The sequence below is a fragment of the Nannizzia gypsea genome, genomic scaffold (genome assembly GCF_000150975.2).
Source record: "Nannizzia gypsea CBS 118893 supercont1.1 genomic scaffold, whole genome shotgun sequence".
NCBI classification, from domain to species: domain Eukaryota; kingdom Fungi; phylum Ascomycota; class Eurotiomycetes; order Onygenales; family Arthrodermataceae; genus Nannizzia; species Nannizzia gypsea.
Genome location: NW_003345201.1, coordinates 3,244,236 through 3,265,818, shown reverse-complemented (window position 1 = coordinate 3,265,818; position 21,583 = coordinate 3,244,236). Strand labels below are relative to the sequence as shown.

The 21,583-nt window shown below is 48.2% G+C and overlaps 8 protein-coding genes across 8 annotated transcripts; 3 read left to right on the top strand and 5 right to left on the bottom strand.

Annotated features, from left to right (window-relative positions):
- Window positions 1-316: 316 nt before the first annotated feature.
- Window positions 317-2,134, bottom strand: MGYG_01194 (hypothetical protein; the record flags this gene model as incomplete). The annotated part of the gene is made up of 5 exons (XM_003177062.1): window positions 317-779; window positions 840-1,610; window positions 1,670-1,817; window positions 1,894-1,944; window positions 2,053-2,134. The coding sequence occupies 5 exons, from the start codon at window positions 2,132-2,134 to the stop codon at window positions 317-319; spliced, it is 1,515 nt and encodes a 504-aa protein (XP_003177110.1).
- A 1,002-nt stretch (window positions 2,135-3,136) lies between these two features.
- On the top strand, window positions 3,137-4,180 carry MGYG_01193 (PQ loop repeat protein; the record flags this gene model as incomplete). Its single annotated transcript, XM_003177061.1, has 3 exons — window positions 3,137-3,204; window positions 3,274-3,531; window positions 3,592-4,180. 3 exons carry the CDS (start codon window positions 3,137-3,139, stop codon window positions 4,178-4,180), a joined length of 915 nt encoding a protein of 304 aa, XP_003177109.1.
- A 1,572-nt stretch (window positions 4,181-5,752) lies between these two features.
- MGYG_01192 (hypothetical protein) lies at window positions 5,753-6,313 on the bottom strand. The gene is made up of 2 exons (XM_003177060.1): window positions 6,099-6,313; window positions 5,753-6,036 (listed from the first exon to the last, which is right to left on the bottom strand). Exons 1-2 carry the CDS (start codon window positions 6,307-6,309, stop codon window positions 5,900-5,902), a joined length of 348 nt encoding a protein of 115 aa, XP_003177108.1. The 5' UTR covers window positions 6,310-6,313; the 3' UTR covers window positions 5,753-5,899.
- Window positions 6,314-7,313: 1,000 nt separating this feature from the next.
- Window positions 7,314-9,737, bottom strand: MGYG_01191 (hypothetical protein; the record flags this gene model as incomplete). The annotated part of the gene is made up of 2 exons (XM_003177059.1): window positions 7,314-8,316; window positions 8,374-9,737. The coding sequence occupies 2 exons, from the start codon at window positions 9,735-9,737 to the stop codon at window positions 7,314-7,316; spliced, it is 2,367 nt and encodes a 788-aa protein (XP_003177107.1).
- A 1,756-nt stretch (window positions 9,738-11,493) lies between these two features.
- MGYG_01190 (hypothetical protein) lies at window positions 11,494-12,846 on the bottom strand (the record flags this gene model as incomplete). Its single annotated transcript, XM_003177058.1, has 2 exons — window positions 11,494-12,619; window positions 12,731-12,846. 2 exons carry the CDS (start codon window positions 12,844-12,846, stop codon window positions 11,494-11,496), a joined length of 1,242 nt encoding a protein of 413 aa, XP_003177106.1.
- Window positions 12,847-13,530: 684 nt separating this feature from the next.
- MGYG_01189 (hypothetical protein) lies at window positions 13,531-15,338 on the top strand (the record flags this gene model as incomplete). Its single annotated transcript, XM_003177057.1, has 2 exons — window positions 13,531-15,187; window positions 15,247-15,338. 2 exons carry the CDS (start codon window positions 13,531-13,533, stop codon window positions 15,336-15,338), a joined length of 1,749 nt encoding a protein of 582 aa, XP_003177105.1.
- Window positions 15,339-15,566: 228 nt separating this feature from the next.
- MGYG_01188 (FAD binding domain-containing protein) lies at window positions 15,567-17,137 on the top strand (the record flags this gene model as incomplete). The annotated part of the gene is made up of 3 exons (XM_003177056.1): window positions 15,567-15,782; window positions 15,851-16,929; window positions 16,999-17,137. The coding sequence occupies 3 exons, from the start codon at window positions 15,567-15,569 to the stop codon at window positions 17,135-17,137; spliced, it is 1,434 nt and encodes a 477-aa protein (XP_003177104.1).
- Window positions 17,138-17,462: 325 nt separating this feature from the next.
- Window positions 17,463-20,484, bottom strand: MGYG_01187 (hypothetical protein; the record flags this gene model as incomplete). Its single annotated transcript, XM_003177055.1, has 2 exons — window positions 17,463-19,537; window positions 19,593-20,484. The coding sequence occupies 2 exons, from the start codon at window positions 20,482-20,484 to the stop codon at window positions 17,463-17,465; spliced, it is 2,967 nt and encodes a 988-aa protein (XP_003177103.1).
- Between the last annotated feature and the right edge of the window lie 1,099 nt (window positions 20,485-21,583).

Sequence of the window (21,583 nt, the reverse complement as noted above, 5' to 3'; positions counted from 1 at the left end):
GAGCTACAACGTTAGATAGGAGTAGCTGGTGCTTGCACGATTATAGTATGGTAATGACCAATCGACTATGGATGAACAAGCAAGACAAAATGAACTATTTAGCTAGTCTCATTCTAGGGCTGAAAGGCCATGGAGAAGATGATTTCTACATGAATATGGAATCTGGTGAGAAGTGTTCGCTTGACCATTAAACTAAAGCCGTAAAGTATTCGGCCGTCATTAACTTATAACACAAGTCCAGATATAACAAACTAAACATCCTTCCCATTAAACATTTTGGTATCAGTTCCGTCTCCACGAATGTGCGTTAAATCATTTAAAGTTCATCACTAGCCTTGGAGGCCTTCTCCTTAACTTCTTGAGCCGCCTTTTGCCCCTCTGCCCGGCCGCTGAGAGCCCCAATTTTCAATTGATCCCAAGCCCATTGGCCGAGGCCCTGGAGTCGGGAGAAGATAGAGGCTTCCTGCTTGGTTACTCCATAGCGGAAGTAATCAGCGTTATCCTTTGCTTGCTTTCTTAGTTCCTCAATACTTAAGCCGCGAGTTGGCTTGATCCCATAAGAGGAAAGGAACTTTTCAATATCATCCTTTGACCATGTATTGAAGTTGATGTCCTTCATGGAATTGGTACTTTGAGCAAGATAATTTGTAATAGAAGTAAAGTCGGGTCCACCAGTCTTTGAGGCACGGTTGTATGCATCTTGAGCCTGCTTTAAGAGCTCATCACGGGTATATTCGACACCTTCAAGAGCCTTTTTATGCTGAGATGACAAGTATTTCCTATTTTTATTCATTGTCAGCGATAAATCTATAACATATAAAGAGTAGGTTGTTTATTACCCGAGGTTCTCTTTGTTCCAGGTGTCAAAAGTCCAGGCGGTATATCCGGAGGCAGCCTTGTGTCCATGAAGCCGTACCTTCGCTAAGAGTTCATCCCTCTTATCACTCTGTGGTACAGGGATACCACGGGCATCTAGATAGGCCTTCAGACGAGTATCAGACCATCCATTGATAACCTTGTTGAAGGCATCGTCCATCTTCAGTTGTGCATCATCCGTGGCTCGGGCGAATTCATTTCCAGCCTTGGAAGTAGCAGCTCCATAGGCATCAGCCATTGTAGCAGCTGGTTTCTCCAGGAGAGCGCGACGGTTCTTGCGTGCCAAAGCTAACATTTCATTTCTTTTGGAACCCTGAGGCACTTTGATGCCATGTTCGTCGAAGAATTTCTTAAAATCGGACTCCGACCAGGCGTTGAACAGTGCCTCAGCAAGAGTTTCTTGTGCGGCTGCCATCGACGCAGAAGCAGCTGCGGCAGACTTCTGGCCTTCTATGCCTGCACGCCGCGAGTTACGGCGCACGGCGGCAATGAGCTTATCGCGGGTTGTTGGCTGAGGGACAGTGTAGCCATGACTATCGAGGTACTCCTTTAACTCAGACTCTGACCAGTGCTCATATAACCAGTTTCCTGGGTAATTGACCGATTGTCCAAGCTTTTGAGCGATAGATTCATAGTTGCGGCGGGCAGTTGATAGAAGTGTATCCCTTTTCTTGGGTTGGGGACATGGGATCCCATGGCGATCCAAAAAGGCTTTCAATTGAGAATCACTCCATCTAGATAGGGTTATCAGCTTGCTATATCTTCATTTTGAAGGGGTTCATGAAAGACGTACGAGTCAAATATCCATTCTTTGGCGTCATTGAGCGAGTCGGTGACATCTTCTACTGTCTTAGAAGCCGGTGCAGAAACATACGTCTCCCAATTATTTTTCACTAATTCTTCTAGGTCCTTGCGATCTGCAGGAGTAGGGTATGGAACATCTATAGATGGTTTAAAGCGATTAACAAGGTTTATTCAAGTGGCTAGTTGCAAGGGAAAGGCCAGTTATGTACTCACCATGGTCCGAAAGCCAGCGTTCAAGCTCAGTCTCATGCCATTTATTGTATACTGCGGGCACCGTGGCGCGTTAGCCTTGATCAATTCTCCAATTTATGAGCCATTGGGCGGCCATAACCAACTGGCTACAGGAAATGGAAGGGAAGAGGGCAACAGTACCAGCTTTGCTGAACCAGTCTCTGGAGCCCACGGCTTCCGACACCGTCAGGGCTATGATTAGCCCAGTTAATAGCCACTTCATGATAGCGTTGGTCCCAAGTATCAGCAAACGAGTCCCATGCGAATAAGAAGCAGCCAAGTGGTGCGTTTGTTAGGCAGACGTTGACTTCAAAATACCGAAGAAGGCCACCTGCATGAGCAACTGAGCAAGAAAAGAACAGATCGCAAGCCCGGCCAGTGTTCAATATATACTCGCTATTGGCGCTGTGAACAAGATCCCAGGCAGGGCAGCAGCTCTCTTTTGTTCATCATCTCTCTTGTTACTATGACGTGTTGTGTGACGTAGGGGAGAAGGCAAGGACTGAGGGGCAACATCTCTGCAGCTCCAAGTTAAGGTCCATCCTGGCTCTTAGCCTCCAGCATGGTTCCCCATGCACTGCTGTCTTAGCCTGCCATGGTCTCGCTGCCAACATCTCAACTCTTCTGCTTGGTATATCCACCGTAGCCTTTGCAGCTGTACTTCTTCAGCACTTTTCTACCAAAATGGAACAGTTACAGGTCGATCCCCCCAGGCCGAGGCACAAGTAACGTGATGGGTGACTAAAATAGTCTAACCTAATCCAGGCAGTCAGTACGTTTACCTAACCCTTCCCTTAACACAACGTACTATTATTGGTTGGCGTCTGCCCCGCACTTGACGCCATACCTAAAGAAGCTAGACTTTCCGTAGTTCTTGCGATCGCCGTGTAATGATTGGCTAGAGGCGTCTAGGCCTGTGCACCTTATTGGGCGGACAAGGCGCATCCTTTTTCCACCTCAGTTTTTTGCGCCTTGCGTCTCGGAAGGGGAGACGAGAATACGGAGTAACAGCACAGGCAGAGAGACAGAAAGCAAAGTCTCTGCGCGAATAACACCCAAAGACACGTCTCTCCAGTAGCCGTACCTGCGTGCTGGAACCTGGTAGTCTTCTCCTCCCGTTCATCTTCCTCTGTTTCCCTTCCTCCCTATATAATCACTCATGTGCGCTCGTTGGATCCATACCCCCCTGTCTATCCGCACTTCACCAGCAGTTCTATAGGAAACGATGGTGAACCTGAGCGAAGAATGCAAGCAACTCGCCTCTCCCGGCGCTGTTAGCTTTACTTTCTCCCTGTAAGTCGAGACTTGCCTGTCTTTTGTTGACTGAAGAACCGCGGCTAACTCGTTTGTGACCCTATCTAGACTCATCCTCCTCGGCATCTTACTGTCATATCTACCCCAGCACTACCGTATCATCTCACGAGGCACCTCCTTTGGCATATCTCCTTATTTTATACTGCTGGGAACGACATCGGGGACGTTTGGATTTGCAAATATCCTCATTCTCCCAAAGAGTGCTCGCGATATCGCATGCTGCAGTGATATCAGTGGCTTTGCTTGTTTTGCTGGCCTTTTAGGCATCCTCCAGGTCGGCGTCCAGTCGCTATGTTTTATCATCTTGTAAGACTTGTTCTGAAAGGCATTATGCAGTGGTTCTCTTGACTAACTCTTGCATGGCAGCCTTATTCTTTTTGTTGCCTACTTTCCTCGAACTCCCCTAGCTCCCACTTCAACGTCAGCAACACCCGAGAAATCGCATAGTTTCCGGACCGCCTTTAATGTAGGGGCAATATGCATCGTCCATGCTATCTGTGTGATTATCCTAGGATTCACAGTCGTCTTTGGCTATCCGTCTAGTCGGCAGATGTGGGCGAATATCCTCGGTATATCGGCCGCCATCCTCGCTTCCATCCAATATTTCCCACAGATATACACTACCTGGCGTCTACGTCGGGTAGGAAGTCTCAGTATCCAGATGATGTGTATCCAGACCCCCGGTGCCATAGTCTGGGCCATCAGCTTGGCCGAGAGACTGGGTATGGAAGGGTGGAGCACCTGGGGTGTCTACGTCGTAACTTCGATGTTACAAGGAACCCTTCTAGTCATGGGTATTTGTTTCGAATACGTCAATCCCCAGAAGCCAGAGCTTGAGGCCGGAGCCAACAAGCCAACGGACCCCAACGGCCGCTCCTACGGCACCATCAACGGCACAGACGTCAATGCTCAAGACGATGCCATCTCCGAAGACACCCCTCTCCTACAAGGTTGATTCCTGTTTACTGAACCCCACAAAAATCGCATTATCTATTTCATTAGCAAGCCTAGCCTTACACATTTTCATTCCTTTTCAAGCTTCTCATTTTTTTTTCTTTCAATATCCTATCCCCTTTGACACTCATTCTGGAAATTTTTGTTTCATTACTCTGGTAGCGATGAGGTTCTTTTGTACCACTCCGTTTTGTTTTTTTTGACCATCCCCCTGTTGCACCCCCACTCATTTTCAACGGCCATTTATACCAAATAACAAAAAGAAAAGAAAAGAAAAAGCAGGACAGGATATGATATATGGTTCCTTTCGTGTGACTGGCTAGACCTTGTCTGAGGAACATATCACATTTTTGACCCTACATACTTGAAACATTAGCAGGACTTTGATCCTAGCTCAAGTTACCCGAACGCGTTCTCAGTTGGACCTGGTACGACCACAACAGGCGCTTCACATGGACTGGGGGCCAGAAAACATTTTTTCCAGTCTGGTCCTTCACTTTGAGAGATTCAATCGGCAGCAATTTCATTTCAACCTATTTAGGACAGAAAATCTCGGGGTGGGCTAACCGGTACTGACTGGTAACACTCGAACAATCTCCAATCACCGCTTGGCAATCCCAATCACTACCGACGGGAAGAAGAAGCAGTGGGATACGGTTAACCGGAAGATCTCAGAAGCTATGCGCTTTATTTAATAGGGCAGAGAGAGGCTATGCTAAGTGAGCCTGGTCACGCCATGGGTCCCTTATCTCTCTAACCCTTTGACAGTAATACTGACCTTGACCCAACCTGCGCGGAAAGCAATTGCCCTGGTGGTAGCACACGGCACAAGCATCCCATCAAAGATACCCGGAATGAAACAACACATTCTAACTCTTGTACAATACCAAATACCACACTACGCACACGCGCGTCGATTCTTTGTTTTTTGCTTTCCGAGGTTTGATATAATGCGCTGGTTTGATATTTGAATATAATTTTGCTTGATTGTATACCAGAGGCGAATATGTATGCGAGATATCTGTTTTTTTTTTTTTTTTTTTTTTTTTTTTTTGAGCGTTCCCCTGATATCTATACCCTCTAGACTGAAGTTTTTACCTACACTCACTTCAAATTACTAGATATATTTGTTCACTAGTACAGAAGTTAAAGAGAGGAAGAATACGAAAGATGAAATCTCGGTTAACTGAAAAAAGCCTATTCTTTTGGTTCTACGGAGTATTTCTCATCACTTTGTCAAATTCTTTGTCGAAGACATGCGTACGTTACTTTGCAAAGCACAGAACAGGTCGCATATATAATAAAACTACATGCATGAAACATTTCAGTCACAGCTAGAGAGCAAAGTCTCACATTCAACTGCATGGCTTCCGGCTCCTTTTCTTTCTTTCTTCCTTTCCCTTCCTTTCCCCATCTCAAGTAAGACGGGTGACACCACAGTTGCAGCACCCTGCATCTTCCCGCAAACATCCGGCCCAACACACTGTCCTGGACAACAAACAATATTTCAACTTGCTTGCTATTCCTCGCTCTTGAACCGTACCTCTTCCATCTCGTCTATCGATTCAACATCTCCATCCTGCGTGATCTGACTGAACGCCCGGCCGTGCCGTTGCTCCATATCCTTATTATGCCGCTGTACTTCTTTCTCTTCTTCGTCCATCTTATGCCTTTCGTCATCACTTAGCTCTTCTCTTGACGGTCGTTTAGGGTGTTTGTTTCATGGGCCCCGCTGGTATGCATCACTGAGGGTGGGTTTGGCTTTGTTGGAGGGGATACGAGCGTCGAATTCTTTAGCAAACGAGTCTGACTCTTCCATATCTGGCTCGGGTTTGTGGCGCTGATGCTGCTGGCGGGCTATATTTGGCCGTATATTAATATTAGAACTGTGGTATATACGCTGCATGAGGCCGGTTTACCTTGTTCCTTGCCAGTTGATGAGTCTTCCTCTCTTAGCCCGCCTGCAGGACTTGAATGGATGAATCTCGCGTTATAGCTGCTGTGCCTGAGAAACTGCTCTCCTCCTGCCTCCTGTGCTACCAGTAATTTTGCCAGGCCATTTCTTCGTGAGATCGGTATTCTGGGGGGTGTGAAACGCAGCGTTTGTATGAACGCCAGTGACCGGCTCATAATTTAAGGTCTGTCTGTATCTCAGAAATATGAACAGATTATAAGATCAGTCGGTTAATAACACTTTTGAACATGTAGGCTTGTTCATGGAAGGATGTTCACGTTCACTCACCCTTTTATATACCTCGCCTTCATCAACTCTACGGCTTTCTACTTCTCTGGGGTATTATGTCATAGCTAACCAACTCCTGGTCATTGCAGGTCCCACCAATGAACGAACTTGTTGGCCTAGGTATTTCCTTGGATGTACCCCTTATCCCCTGGCCTGGAGTCTTGTCTTTTAGTAAGGCCATTAAGAACGTCCGTATAGTCAAGGACATCGTCGCACCCTAACCAGTGCTTAGCTAAGGGGTCGGACAATTACCTAGGTAGTGAAGAGAAAAGACTGAAACACAGAGAATGGATAAAATAGATGAAGACGAATACATGTAGCTCTGTAGAAGAGAATAGTAACGTAAAAACGAGAATCTGTGGGATCCAGGAATAATCGGATTGATTCGAGACAAGAAAGTAAACGTATGAGAGATGGAAGATACATAGGTAGAAGATCCACGGGTATAGCCAGGGATGTAAGATATTTATGTGCATAAAACATATATTAGGAAAAGAATGTAAAAACGAGATGCCTTTTCCTCCCCGAATGTATAGATAGGATCATTGAAAGCCGAGTATGAGTAGGTAGGTATGTAGGAAATGAGCCAGAGATGTCGGACGATTGTCAGATGCCGAGTGAATGAGTGACCGAATAAGGAATGAAGTGAGTGAGATGAAGTCGTTGCTATATATATATGATGACAGCGGGATATATGAGATAGAAATGCGACGAGATCAACAAGAAAAGATATCTTCCCAGGCCTAGTATAAAACGCCAATGCCGAAAAGAAACAAAACTATTACCTCAAAAACGCCAGAACGGGAGTGCTTTAAATAGCGAGAATATGACAGCTGTGCTGGTAAGAGCAGGAGGTCGTGCCGAAAAAAAAAGAGAAGATAAAAGAAACAGGTCAGTTACCATATAACCATTCACAATAACATTGGTCGGTTGCAGCGTCTCTGGGCCCTATTAGCGCGGACCGGCGAGCCATTTTACTGCCAATACCGACATCGTCGTTATCTGGACTAGATGAGGAGTCTTTCTCTTCGATGATAACTTGGGACTCTAGCATTGATAGATTCCCGTCATCCAAAACTTGCATCTGTTGGCAGTATGGTGGAGATGGGCTGGCGTCAGAGTATCGAAGTTCTTTTATTTTCATGGCTTGGGGATAAGCTTGCGGTAGGTCTTCGCTACCTTCGCCGGACATAGTGGTAGGTGTCGCGGTAGGTAATGCTGAGGAAGTCACAGTGGATGCACGAGGGAAACCCGTTGGTGGCATTGAAAATATGCCGTCATCGGGACCGTCACCACTGGTCTTCATGTCGTCTTCCGTTGCGTTCTTAGTGGCGTATATGAAAGCTTCGATGTAGGTTGTATTCCACCAGCAAAACCACGGTTTATCACCCGGCTGAGACTGAACCTTTCCTGACCTGTTGCCGGAACGCTTGAATAGAGCTGACTTTTCCACTGATTTCCCCACGACGCCTGAGGGAAACTCATCCTTAGGGACAATGACGAGCTTGTCAAAGGTGGTATAGAAAAAGTACGCAGGACCATCCTCAGGGGATGTCATGTCATATGCGGGTTCCAGCTTAAAATCCCTGCCTCCTAAAGCTGGTACCTGGTCCCCGTATATGAACTTTCCGGTGATAGATGTTTGGGGAAATCTGATTGTCCTGGTGTTGTTGGGGCCGCTGCTTATGGATCCTTTGAAATGGCCATAATCCACGCAGTCCCAAGAGAGCCTAAGGCTAGTGGTGTTGACGCAGCTCTGAGACAGGGAATTGAACGTCCTTCCCGAGATCGAGATGGGACCTGTAGGGATGGGTGGGAAAGTAGGAGCGCCGCTTCCGGTTGGTATAGGTATAGCATCCAAGATCCCACTAGCTGTCGGAGTTGGTGGTAAGGATCTATAAACACAGTTAGTTGAGCAACACAGAGATGAATAATTGTGAAATATAACATACGGTGTTGGTCGATGATCTGGATCTGGGGTGGTCTTGTCACTGTCTTTCTTGCCTTGACGGGCTCCTACGATCCCACCAAGGACACCCCCTATGAGTGTTCCCGTAATCAAACCTACACCAATGAGACCAATGATCCATAGTGGTAGGCCACAGCAGATTTTCTGATTCCTCCGCATTTTCTTTTCATTGACCTTTTCCTGTGACGTGTTGCCTGATTCGACGGCAGATGAGTCCGCTGCGGGGGCAGCAGCGGCAGGGTTATTTTCAGTAAGAAATGTGCGGGACGAAACTTGTGATACTGGCGAGACGGGCGTTTCTAGAGGTTGTGAGGAATTGTTGGTAGTAGCACCGGCAGCACCAATTGGCGTAGTGGGCGCGTAGTAAGATTTCACCGGAATACCATCAGGGTAACGAGAGTAAGGAGGGAGCTGTTCCCTATATCCGTCTGTGCCTAAGATATCTCCAACCTCGTCTGCAACAGGAGCTGTAGCGGGTTGGCTGTATACTTGAGGGTGACCTGGTAAGGGGAGAGGGACGGTGGTGTTGAGAGGTTCGTCTGGGACATGTTCAGGGACAGTATTTTGCGAGTATAGCGCGTAGGGATGCTGCGGCGGGGCAGCAGCAACGAAATTCCGCTCGGGAACTCGTACCGTTGAATTCGAGGAGATAGACGACGTTCTGTTGACAGAGATTCCTTGGGAGTACATGGCATATGGATGGCTAGGTCCTGTCTGGCCGGTGTAAGGACTCAGCGCGCGGGGAGGAATGGAGAGCCTGGAGACGGTGCTGACGCTTCGATGGCCAGCAGACGCTGTACTCTGAGCGATGGAAACAGCAGGTGATGCCGTTCGGGGTACAGGACCAGCATCGGGGAGGAAATGTTTCTTATCCGGAATCTGTGGCAGCACTGTTTGCTGATGTTGTTGATACTGCTGGTGATACTGCTGCTGTTGCTGCTGCTGCTGTTGGAGCAGTAAAGAGGCGCGTCTCTCCAGTGACTCCGGGATGCCTTGGAAGGGGCTGGTGGGAAGCGGGAGGATAGGGCCTTGGTCCTGTGCGTCTCCAGTTTCTGTTTTGTCAGAGCTCGACGACGAGTGGCTCGAGAGGCTGTTGACAGATTGTCTCTGGCTGTTCGATGATGTTGTATCTAGCCGTTCGACCGAGAATGCATCGCTGAAGACGTTCAGCACCGGAGACGACTGGCTGCTGGACTGTTCCGAGCCATCACCGCGGCCACCACCAGCACCAGCACCAGCACTACCAGCACTACCAGCACTACCACCTGGCAACTCTATCGAGGACGACTGTCGACGGCCAACATCGCTCTCTGAGCCCCTGGAGGGAGACGTCGGTCGTTCGCTCATGTTTAGGCAGGACAATCGATGATGCACTGCCCGCCTGGGGGCAGCGATCCCTTTCGGCGCTTCAGTCTTCGAGGACTCCCTTCTCTCGCTCTACCCCCCCAGGGACAGGCACAGCGGCTGAGTGAACCCGACAACCAGCCCCGAGAAAAAAACACGATTCCAGCAAGCGAGTCAGTCACACACAAGACAGGCGGCCGGGCGGGAGGCTCGCTCGAGAGAGTCGAATGTCGATGGTCCTTGTCGGTGCCGTCGATGGACGACGTCGAGGAAGCCGATGGGGGTCGGTTGTGGTTGTGGTTGTGGTTGTTGCTGCGGGTGTTGATGTTGTTGTCGTTGGCGTCGAAGGGACGAAAGAGGCGGAAAGAAGTCGAGGAGGAGGACGAAAGTCGTGAAGGGGAGGAAAAACGACGATCTGAAACTCACCGCGTGCCAAGAGCTGCTGCCCCCCGGTCGAACTTGTCCCTGGTAGTTAACTAGTTGAACGAGAAGACAAGACAGACAGACGGACAGACAAGAGATGGACGAGATGGACGAGATGGCAGAGAGGGAGCGACGGGCTACGGAGGTACTTGGACGGTACAAGAGCCAGAGGTAGATGGATGTACAAGGCGACGGCTTCGGGCTTCAGGCTTCAGGGGCGGCGGCGTTATCTTCTTCTTTGGGAGGCCTGGCCTGGATAACAAGTAACTAACTAACTGGCTAACTAGCTAGGAGGGAGTTACGAGGGTGACTTCCATCAGTCCGTCGACATGAAGGTGACATCGACCGGAAGGCCCATTCTAATTATTATCACCATTGCAGGCACGCAGAGATGTTGGCCTTCCAAGGGGCAGCCGTCGGCATCCTACCAGCCATCCAACCAGGCCCTGCAGCAGCCAGAAGTAACAAGATGGCTGCTCCCGGAGGCCCCAGGCATGCAGACTTGACCTGACTTCTTCTTCTCCTTCCTCCTCTTCCTCCTCCTCCTCCTCTTTGCTTTTCTTTCCTTTTTTTGGCCCTTTTCCCTTTTCTGTGTGGCATAAACCTGGTTGCATTTCACCTTCACCCCTGTCCATCCCATTCACCACCATCTTCGCCTTAGCCACAGCTAACGTGCGTCCGCTTAGAAGGGCCGGTCGTCCCTTGACCTTTAACCTCTTTTCTTGTTGTCATATTATTGGATTTATTTTTCTTTTTGTCTCCTCATCTTCATCTTCTGCTGTTTCTGCTTGTCTCTCGGTGCAGGGCCGTTCAATCGAGGGTTTCTGGTCAAGGTTGCTGACTGCGAACGATGGCCACTTAGATTCTTCATGGAATGGGGCCTGGGTGGACACGGCCTTCCCGTGGACAACCACACTGGTGAGACCTTAAAGGATGACATCAGAGGAAACGCATGAAGAACCGTCTCAAGATGTCGGAAAGTTGGCCTTTGCTGCAGCTGAGGGGAGGCTTCCCTTGCTCGTCTCCTGGCCGCCGGGCACGCCCTTCGTATCTCCGTCCTCGCTTTCTCACTTCTCTCCCCTCGCCTAGCTTATGAGGCAGTTTTTGTCGATTCAAGGATGTGGGGGCAGTAGTAGTGATGGGTGGTTTTCGAACGGGTGTCTTTGATGTATGAAACTTTCAATCAATTGGTGAGCGCATAATCCATTCTTGGATCAGAAATTCTCCATAGCCAGTTCCCACACAGTCTCTTCTTGGCTCAAAAATTTTGATTGATGATGATTCCTCAAACATATTCCAAAAATACTTAATGATTAATTGAATAAACACGCGCATTTCATCTCGGTTTCCTCAAATCAAGGATCGCAGACAGACGGACCTCTCCCTTCTGGCCCCATCCGGAGATGTTACTCTCAACCTCTGGCCGAACAGCGACGTACCAACTCCAGGTTCGCCTATCTAAGTCGTCTCGGCTCAGCGTTGGCGCCCATGACTGGCAAACATGATCGATCGCGCCAAGCAGCAGACTGAGAGCAATCTCCTTGGCTGGCATCGACTTCGACTCGGCTTTCCCATTGTTCGACTGGTTCGGGCTGTGCTCACAAAATGACCTCAGCAGGTAGTCTCTAGCTGGTTCGGCTCTGAATACAGGGAGGTACGTGCTCTGGCTCCCTCGTCCACTGTCGTACCCACCATATCTGCTGTTCTGGCGGCCATCACTCGATTTACGATCACTATCCAAGTCCAGGCCCCATAGGGCTGGGAGATTGTCGTCCTCGTTCTCTGGTTTGGGTGATGGCCTGTTCGATTTGTGTGCAGGGGAACCCGTCTCCGCATGCGGGGATTTGCTGCTGCTATCTCCTTCTAGCACCGTCTCCTTCTTGCTATCAAATCCGATACGGGGCGGCGATACAGACTCAATTTCCCCTCTTTCTTCGTTCCAGTCGTACCCTACTCGCCGAAGGACGCTGATGCTCCTCCCTAGCACCTTGACCGTGGGCTGGCCGTGTGCCCATTCTGCGCCCTCAGCGCTGGGAGCCGTGTCTATACCAAGGCTGCGAGCCTTTGTGCGACTGTTTGCGCTCACTACAGCCTGGGCAAGGCTTAGTCTGCTGGACAACGGCTGTTCGGGCATTGTGTACTTCAGTGACATGACTGCGAATGCTAACACTAGGGGAGCCCGATTCGTGACAATCACCGTGTTAGCAATCTTCTCCAAATCTGTACTTATGGGAAGCGTAAGTGACTCTTCAATCTGCCGAGGAGTCATATCAAGCCCTTCTCCTCCTGCTACTCTCCGTTTTTTCGACGGCGATAAAGACGATGCTGCTTCCGGGCCGTCCTCTCCTAGAGCTCGCTTTTTGACCACTCTTTTCGCCGCGTTCCACACTTGTTTCGCAATTTTGGTCTCAGTAAAAACCAATTGGACTGTCACCAACTTTGCTTTGGATATATCCTCTGGGCTAGTTATTGAAACTTCGGTTAGTCGAAGGTCGCTACTTTTCGTAAAGGGGGTATTTTATTCTATTGAACAGCAATAATATATGTGTTTATCCCGATTGCATTTATCATACTTTAGTAGCTTAGCTTCTTGTAGGCCTTTGACCTTGCCAATGGCAGTCGCGAGAGGTATCCTGGCATCTTGCGTTAAGAAGCGCAACAGTGCCTGTACATTCGTTGCTGTGGTCATGGTATCACGCCAGTCGGCCAACTCGTCGCCTGTCGCCTTCGCCTACAGCACACCGCCAGATGATAATTATCAATCAAGGAATGTCTGCGGCCCAGCGGATGTTAAAACATGGAATCTCTGGGCAAATGATGGCTTTGATCGTCTTCTCTTTCTGATGTGTAGTTCGACCTGCCTTTTCCATCCCGATATATCAAGGTTCGTTAAAGCGCGAAACAGACGTGTAAGATTTTCATGACTAATTAAACTGCTACTGATATGGCGGAGCTCCAGTACTATACTCCGTGAACAAACCTGACTATAGCTATTATTTATTATACTATATTTGTATATTTAACTAGATAGCTATTAAGATATTCAGTCGAATAAGAGCTGAATAGAGATTTGGCGCTGTTTTGGTAATCAATTGGTGGTGGTCATCGAATGGTGGATCGTTATAACTACATGACGTCATATGAGCTCTAGCTACTATAAATATTTTTCTTCAACTTCTTGTTCCGTCTTTACACCATCTATCCCTAATATTCATATTGTGTTGGGATATTCCACATTAGCCACGGCTCGCACTCAATACCCAAGGATACCCTGGGGCATTAGGCCCTTTTGTCTATTGTGGTCCAACACATTGTCCTTCCATATTCACGGTCAACCCCCGACAAACGCGCTCAGTATCGAGCAACGCGTATTATGGGTTCTAACGAAGAGAAACTGGAATCTTTTCAAGAAGGCTTCCCTGCTACGTTTAGTAGCTTCTTCAAGGATGCTTGCGGTCAAACCAAGAAGGTGTCTTCCTTCTTGACGAACTCTCCTCCTGATATCACCCCAAATACACGTATCCTTGCCGTTTGCGGAGTTAGCGACTACCCGGAAAATGCTGCAAGCCCAGAAGACGACGGCTGGTTTTACTCGGACTTTTTTACTTTTCATACTTTGCTATATGGCCAAGGGGCTGCCCAGAAATGGTGTTGTAGCGATGATCCATCTCTCTTACTCCAGAAATACGGCAAATACCTTCACAGAAACCCAGACACGGAGCGGCGGGTGGTCCTAAGCAAGTCGTTGATACAAATAGAACTTCAAGATGTTCGGGTCTTCTCTGCGCCTGACCTTCTTCAAAACGTTCTCGAACTTCTACGTGAAGAGGCCACTCTTGCCGTCCAACAAAATACTCCACTGATTCTTTTTCTTTTCGGCCATGGTGCGGAGACAACTAAATCAGTCGAGATTGGTGTAGCTAATAATGAGCTTAGTGTTTCTACCGTCCATAGTGTCGTCGGCGATGAAGTTGATCTGACGGTCATCTCTACTGCCTGCTATTCTGGAGGATGGGTGGTAACCTCACTCCTAAATGCGACGGTACTTTCGGCCGCTGGGCCAGGTGACGAGAGCGAGTCATGGCCAAAAAGTCATTCTTTATCAAGAGCATGTGGAAGTATATATGCTTCAACCTTAGCCAAATCCCTTGCGGATACATCAAGCCATGAACTACAACATCCGCAACCAGAATCTCCTTCACCTCCCTCGTCAGGTCAAGATACACCAACCACTCTAAATGACCAGCAATCAATGACCTTCTCTGAATTCGCTAGGACTATTCACACACTACTTCTGACTGGAGTGGATCGACTCGGTTATCACCACAGCATATCATTCAGCGCCCGTGATGATGATTGGGAGAGTCACTGGAGAAAGAGAACCGGATTCCCTCTTGCTGACTTGAAAGCAAAGTGGGAGAGCCTTGAACTAGTTCAGCCGCAAGTATCATCATCATCATCATCATCATCATCATCATCACCATCATCACCACTTAACAGAGATCCTTGCACTGATCTTGACATACAAACCGACAATATATCGTTGTATAAGCTGCGAGGCCGATACGGATCAATTTCGTCCTATACTGGACAACTCCGCAGACTTGCAATAAGTTACCTAGCAAGTTATCCAGGCCGTGACTCGCTGGCTCCAAATTCTTCCTTTCATCAAAAGTGTCGAGACCTGATCTCGAAGCAAAAAAAGTTTAATCTGTCTACGCTTGAGACCATTGAGTCTACATTACGCTACCGAATGTCCTTGAGCTTTTTAGCTAACCAGCTCGTGTCGGGCTCTGGGCTTCCTCTTCCACAAGGCAAACTCTGTGAAGAGTGGGATCCGATTAAAAAAGGAGAGTATGAGTACGAAGAGCGTAATGCCATCAATGAACGACTTTACCCGCTATTTCCTCCACCGCTCCCTGGTCAGGGTCGTGGGTGGAATAAGCCCCGCTGGTACATTGTCGCAGCGCTTATGGAGGCCAATTTCTCACCAACTGAACTGAGTCTGAAAATAGAAAATCTTCTACTCGGTACCATCCCACCTTTCAACCCCACCATTTTTCAGGATATATTGCTAACTATATCATAGCTTCACAAATTCTCGAACGGGGTCAAGAGGTTGTTCTACAGAGCAACCCAGTGGTCCAGTCAAAGCGAAGGCGTCTCCTCAGGTCTTGCTGAAGTTTGAACCTTGGCCATGAGAGCTCCTGCTTGAAATAATACTTTCTACGAAGAGGAAGGAGCGTCTTTTGTTGTGAAAGATGCTATGTTTTACAACCAGGATGTTTTCAGGTTGTCCACTTTGTTTACATACCCAACCGAAACCATTAGTTCACTGCTATTCGGGCGTCTGCTATACCATCCCTACAACATACGCTATTATTCGTCCTTCACAGCCAGCAATAAATCATGTTGCTATCAGCATTTGCTCTCATTATTCCGGTTCTGAGCTTACTCGTTTGGGGTCTATCTCTGGACGAGGTCAGGCTTGAACTCGGACCTCAGCTATCCAATTCCGCTTGGATCTCTGGGAATGAACAAGAATTTGCGAGGTGGAGTGAGTATTACGCCTCGACTCCTGGAGTCGTCGTCAGCGTAGCTAGTGAGGAGGATGTGGCTGTGACGGTGTGTTTTGAAGCTTCTCCTCTTCCCTTCATCCGCCCGTCAAAGCCATAGAGTTGACGGGGTATCAGGTGCAATATTGCATTAAATATGATATCCAGTTTTTTGCCCAGTCAGGAGCTCACGGATTTACTACTACATTGGATGTGCCTCCTGATGGAATACTCATCAACCTCAGACAACTAAACTCCATCACTTTCAACGAGGACAAGACAGAAGTGACGCTGGGTGGTGGTGTTCTGATTTCTGAGGTTATTGAGGCTGCTGCTTCAAAAAATACCCTCGTCGCAACTGGAAACTGTAACTGTGTTGGCGCGATTGGCGCTATTATAGGTGGCGGATACGGCAACCTGATGGGTATATATGGATATGGTGTTGACAACATTCTATCACTCGACGTCGTTTCTGGAAATGGTGCCCTACAAACAGTTACGGATGGTGATGACCTTTTTTGGGCTGTCCGTGGTGCCGGTCCTAACTTTGGTATTATCACCTCTGTGGTAATGAAAGCATACCCCGTGGAACCCACTGGTCTATATGCCTGGTTGGGTGCTCTCACCTTTATAGGGGATAAGATCGAGGCGGTTACTAAGGCTATCAGCGAGCTTACATTGAAACCAGAGATGAACGTTCTAGTGTACTTCCTAGATGCCCGTGCTCCTTCTAAATCACCTACCATAGTAGTGACTCCGTTTTACTATGGATCTGAGGCTGAAGGAAGAGCTGCTTTCGCATCTTTACTCGATATTGGTCCTACACTTGATACAACAGCCAGCACCCATTATACACACTGGAACGACGGATCTGAGAGTTCCTGCATCAAAGGCGCCCGTAAACCATCCTACTGCGCTGGTCTCGCCAAAATAACCCCTGAAACATGGAAGCAAGCCTGGGATGAATATGTCACTTGGGTTTCATCAAATGATGGCCAGGCCCGCAATAGCACTGTTATTCTCGAAGCATATTCTATGGACAAAGTTCACTCGTTCTCGATAAATTCATCTTCAGTACCTTGGAGGGGTCAGATCAAATTTAACGCCCTTGTGGTTCCTTGGTACATGGATAAGAGCCTGGATCCTGCTGCTGAATCCTATGGCTTGTTGTCTCGCAACTTGATTTTATCAACCAGTGGTCTTAACCCCCCAGCCACGTATGTGCTTCCTAATATAACTAACCATACCGCATGATATATCTGAATATGCTGACAGATTATCGCTAGGTATGTTAACTTTGCTTTTGGCGACGAAGAACCCTCAGAGATATACGGCCATCAACTCCCTAGGTTACAGAGGCTTAAGGCTAAGTATGACCCAAACAACATCTTCGACCAGTCGTTTCACATTGAGCCTAAGCATTGAAGAGATGCGGTAAAGAATCACCATAAAACAAGAGTATGTAATAGTGGTAGTATAAGTAGCAAAAATTAAAAGGTGTTCTCCTATTCTAATAAATGATAACTTCAGTGCTTTCGTAGATTTGGGCAGCTGAAAAAGGACTCGGAAACCAGTCTTATAGTTAATAAATAGGTATTAGTTAGTTAGATTAAAGAGCCACGGCTATACTCGTTTACTAACACACAACGAACCAAATAGGGCTTTCAGGGGTAATAAACGCAGTATAAACACTAACACTAAGTATATATATCCTAAATAAATACAATTATAAATAAATAAGGCGGATGATTTATTGCTTCTCGCTGGCTTTTGCATCTACATCATCAGTCTTGGACTCAGCCATAGCAGAGGGGATCGGCGTTTCATTGACTTCATCTTCAAACTCAGGCGCATGAGTCTCTACAGTGCCGGCTCCTTTGGGTTTATCCGCTATCCCAGCAGCATTTGAAGCTTCTTCAGACGCTTCCAACCCAGAATAAGGTTCTGATTTGATAATATTCTCCTCAGGTTCCTTTGTATCAGTCGTTGTCTCCGCTGGAGCTTCAGGTTTCTCTAGAAGCTCACTGGATGCCAAGTTGGAAGAAGCAGGTTCCTCCACGGCTGGTTGTGGTGAATGTGTCACTTCAGAAGGGGCCTGACCATCCTTAGCGTCCTCAGCCTGAGGGGAGATCGCGGATTCCACAGCCTTGTCAATTCTGAACGGCTCGGGCGCTTGACTGTCCGGATCTTCGGGAGGGGATACATTTGTCTTTGTGGGAGGAGGGTCAATGGGAGATTCTGGCTGAGTATCATTGGGCTCAGAAGGGGACGGGCTCAGCTGACAGCCTCGGACGTTCACTTCTCCGTCAGGTCCGATTGACCAAACATTCCAAGGACCAGTAAGTTTGATTTCGGGCGTTTGTGGTTTCGCGACTTCAGCTACCGCTGGAGTAGACTTGGCGGCAGGCTTTCTCCTTGGTGGCCCTCTAGCCCGTCCCTTGCGAGCGTCACTGAGTGGGCCTTTCTCTGCTTGTTTCTCTGCCTCCTCTTTCTCTTTTGGTTTGGGGGCCGGTGGACCGAGTTTGAGACGGCTGTCCAGATCAGAAAGGAACCCTGCCTTCAAGGCTGCAATCTTCGAGCCAACTGCTCGTGGCGGGAGTGCTGGTTTGGATTTCGGAGCAGGACGAGCTGCATCTTCTGCATTTTCTCCCGATATAGTTTTTGGCAATGTTTCACCTGCTTCCTGGGCCTTCTTCCTGGTAGGCCGTTGGGGAACCTGTGGCTTTGGCCTATCGGGGATCGATGGTCGTTTCTTTAATTCAGTTGGACTGACTGCCTGGGCCTTCGTTGGCGATACATCTCCTTGTTCATCTGTGGAAGATCGATCTGGTTGTTTTGAAGGCCTGGGTGGTAGTGACGGTAATGCAGGGTTTTCTGGCTTCTCTAGCTTCTCGGAGTCTGCTGGTGCCTCCACGGCTGCCGTGAGTTGTTGACTTTCGGGGGCTTCTTCCCAGATATCTTTGCTAGGAAAACGCTGTTTTGAATCCTGTTCTTGTGACTGAGACTTCTCTATCTGAGTAGGAGACTCTTCCAAGCCAGACTTTTCCGTTACCTTATCCGCTTCTCGCACCCTTTCCTGCTTCTGCTCAGGGGTCTCAAATAGAGCCTCAGGTTCCGAGCCATCCTTTTTTGGTCGCCTGGGTATATCTGGAGTTGATACGGTTGCATGTAGCTGGGCACTACTTGGAGCATCTTCCCATATGTCCTTACTTGGAAATCTTTGTGTGTGACTAGCTGGTGACTTGAAGCGCTGCTCCGGGGATAGACCCCTTTCTTTGTCATCATCTTGGAATAGGGGCTCATATTCTTTAGCATGCTTTACGGGAATAGGTTCGCTCTCATCCTGGCCCTCCGGGCGAGTATTAAGACTATCTTTCTCAGGGCCCGTAGGCCGAGTAGATTCAGTATAGTGCTTGGAATTAGGATGCTTGTGTTCAAAGGGAGGGGATACTGCAGGCTGCAATGCCTCGGAGTTTGGGTCGATCTCATCGGAAGCGAGGACGTGATCTTCATCCAACAGAGCTTCCTTAAGCTTACGGTCAGGCTCCGGTGCTAGTGCGAAGCCATCTGGATGATGCTGGTGATGTAAAGGCTCATCAACGTGAATCTTTACTTCATGGGATTCAGTCTTCTTATCATGGGTGTCATCCACAACATCTAGCGCTTTCTGGTTTTCAGACAGAGGCTGTGCAGTAGATTCTTCACGAAGCACCTCATGCTGGAGTGAAGAATCCGCTGGAGGTGATTGGAGACGAGAGGCAAGTTGTTCAGTTATAATATTCCCTATCTCTTCATTTGGAGTACCCATCATATTATCAGATGTACCTAGAATCGTTAGATTAAGCTTCTGTAAGGCAAGTGTGTACATAAGGAGAGTTACCGGTAGCACGGGACTTAACAATTTTGTTTAGGTCCTCACTGCTCATTGCCCAGTCCGGACGCGGACTGCCAACACCCGACCCGTGAAGCGCTTGCTCCTCTAGAGCCAGCTCCTTTGGATGTTTCTGGTACCAGGACTTTTCAAATGGGTCATCGGGAGTTACCCCGTGCCCATGAAGGCCATAACTGCCTGGCGGCATCGATGTTTCTTGTCCACTTTTATTCCGGCTGTGGCTATTTCGACCCCCATGGGGGCTGGCTGGGCCAGGGGATGGAGCTTGTACATACCCGGCGTTAGGATACATGGGCACCCTTTGCCCTATCTCCTGGGTACCGGTCTCCTCGTCATTGTTGTGGGATTTTTGATTGGCTGCTGAAGTGGACGATTCCAGCTGAATATGAGGAACCCCAGATTTAGAGTCCAGTGACTGATGACTGACATCTTCTTCCGAGCCCGTTTCATGTCCATGTGAAGCATCTGTCCGTGTTACAGCTTGAACTTGTGCTGTTGCACTCGATGTCGGTAATGACGGTCGAGGAGCATGTAAATGAAGGTCCTTGTGGATACTCCTTGTCTCTGCAGGTTGTTCCACCCCGTACCCGGCTACATTCTCACCCTGTGTAACTGGGTTGCTGAGTTCAACAAGTCTTGGAGCAGTTGGCGGGAGGGTAGCGCTATCAGGCCGTATGGACGGGTCAATTGGAGAATCCGCGCCTAGGAATCTAGAAGGCAGCGCATTCAGCGGAGAAGGAGCAAAACTGTCTATTTTGGGGGGAGAGTTTCTCTCTGGACGGCTTGTAGGGCGTGGGGGTATCTTCGGTGGGTTTGCATTGGCGTTGTTTGGAGAGCGAGAAGGCCGCGGAGGTATCGGAGGAGGAGCTTTGGCCGACATGGCGATACCAAGTAGACTCTGTAGTATAATAAGCTGATATTTTATGTAGTTGTAACGCTGGGTAATCGATAGAGAATGCTTCTAGGTTGGTCAGTGCCTGCTTGTATCCGAGTGCTTCAACGCTCATTCCCCGTAAAATGCTTCAAAGGCATAGCTGACACAGAATTATGGCTCCAGGGGAGCCACGCTTAGAAATAGACGGTGTTTATATAGAATCTCTCCATCGATTCTATATACAATCCCCTCCAAAGCGAAGTGCTAATAAGAGGTAGCTTGGATGTTTGTTTGAGTGGCGAGAATCTTGATCTGTTCAATCAAATATGGCAGAGAAACCTCATAGGGAATATGAAAGAAAACACCTCGTCTCACTGCAAATGAGAATGCTTACCGGTGTGTATAGCAGTAGAAATACGTCAAGAAAGAGAGGTTCTTGAGCTGTCCGTAGGAAGGGGCTGAGGTTCAGCAATCCCCATATATACCAAGCGCCCTCTATAGGAAGACGTCACTGCCTTTTGGCACCTCAGGAGGTCATAGCATGTTTGATGCCCGATGTGATAGCTAGTTCAGCTCTAGTTTTGTAAATGGCCAACCTGTCTTGCAGTACTCAATATCAAAACATCCAACTCGAAGTTGTTTCGAGATGTTTTGCCTTGCTTTTACTTACGTAGCTCCAGTAATGACGCGGATGGTCACGTGGACGGCATGTGGATAGCATCTAGAGGAAAGGGACCACAGAGAAGATACAGAGCGCGGCGAGGTGGACAGAGATATGGAGGAGTGACAGTTGAACATAGCATGACAGAGTCTCGTAATAGCCTACAATACAGATGGGGGGAAACGGCAAAGCTATAGAAGTTACAAAGAGGCTAAGAAATAGAGCAATAAACCAGGATCGGAAGCGTCCAGTTCCAGAATTAGTTTCTCCTGTCCATGGCATCGAAAAAAACACGCGGATAAGAGAGGTCATCCATTAAAGTAAAAGAGAAAGAGGAAAAGACATAAGCAAGCTGGTATCTATCATTGGGTAGGAGGTATGAGAACTGGAAGGAAACCTGCGGCACAGAGACAAATCATTGCCGGTATGGGAAGCTCAGCTTAA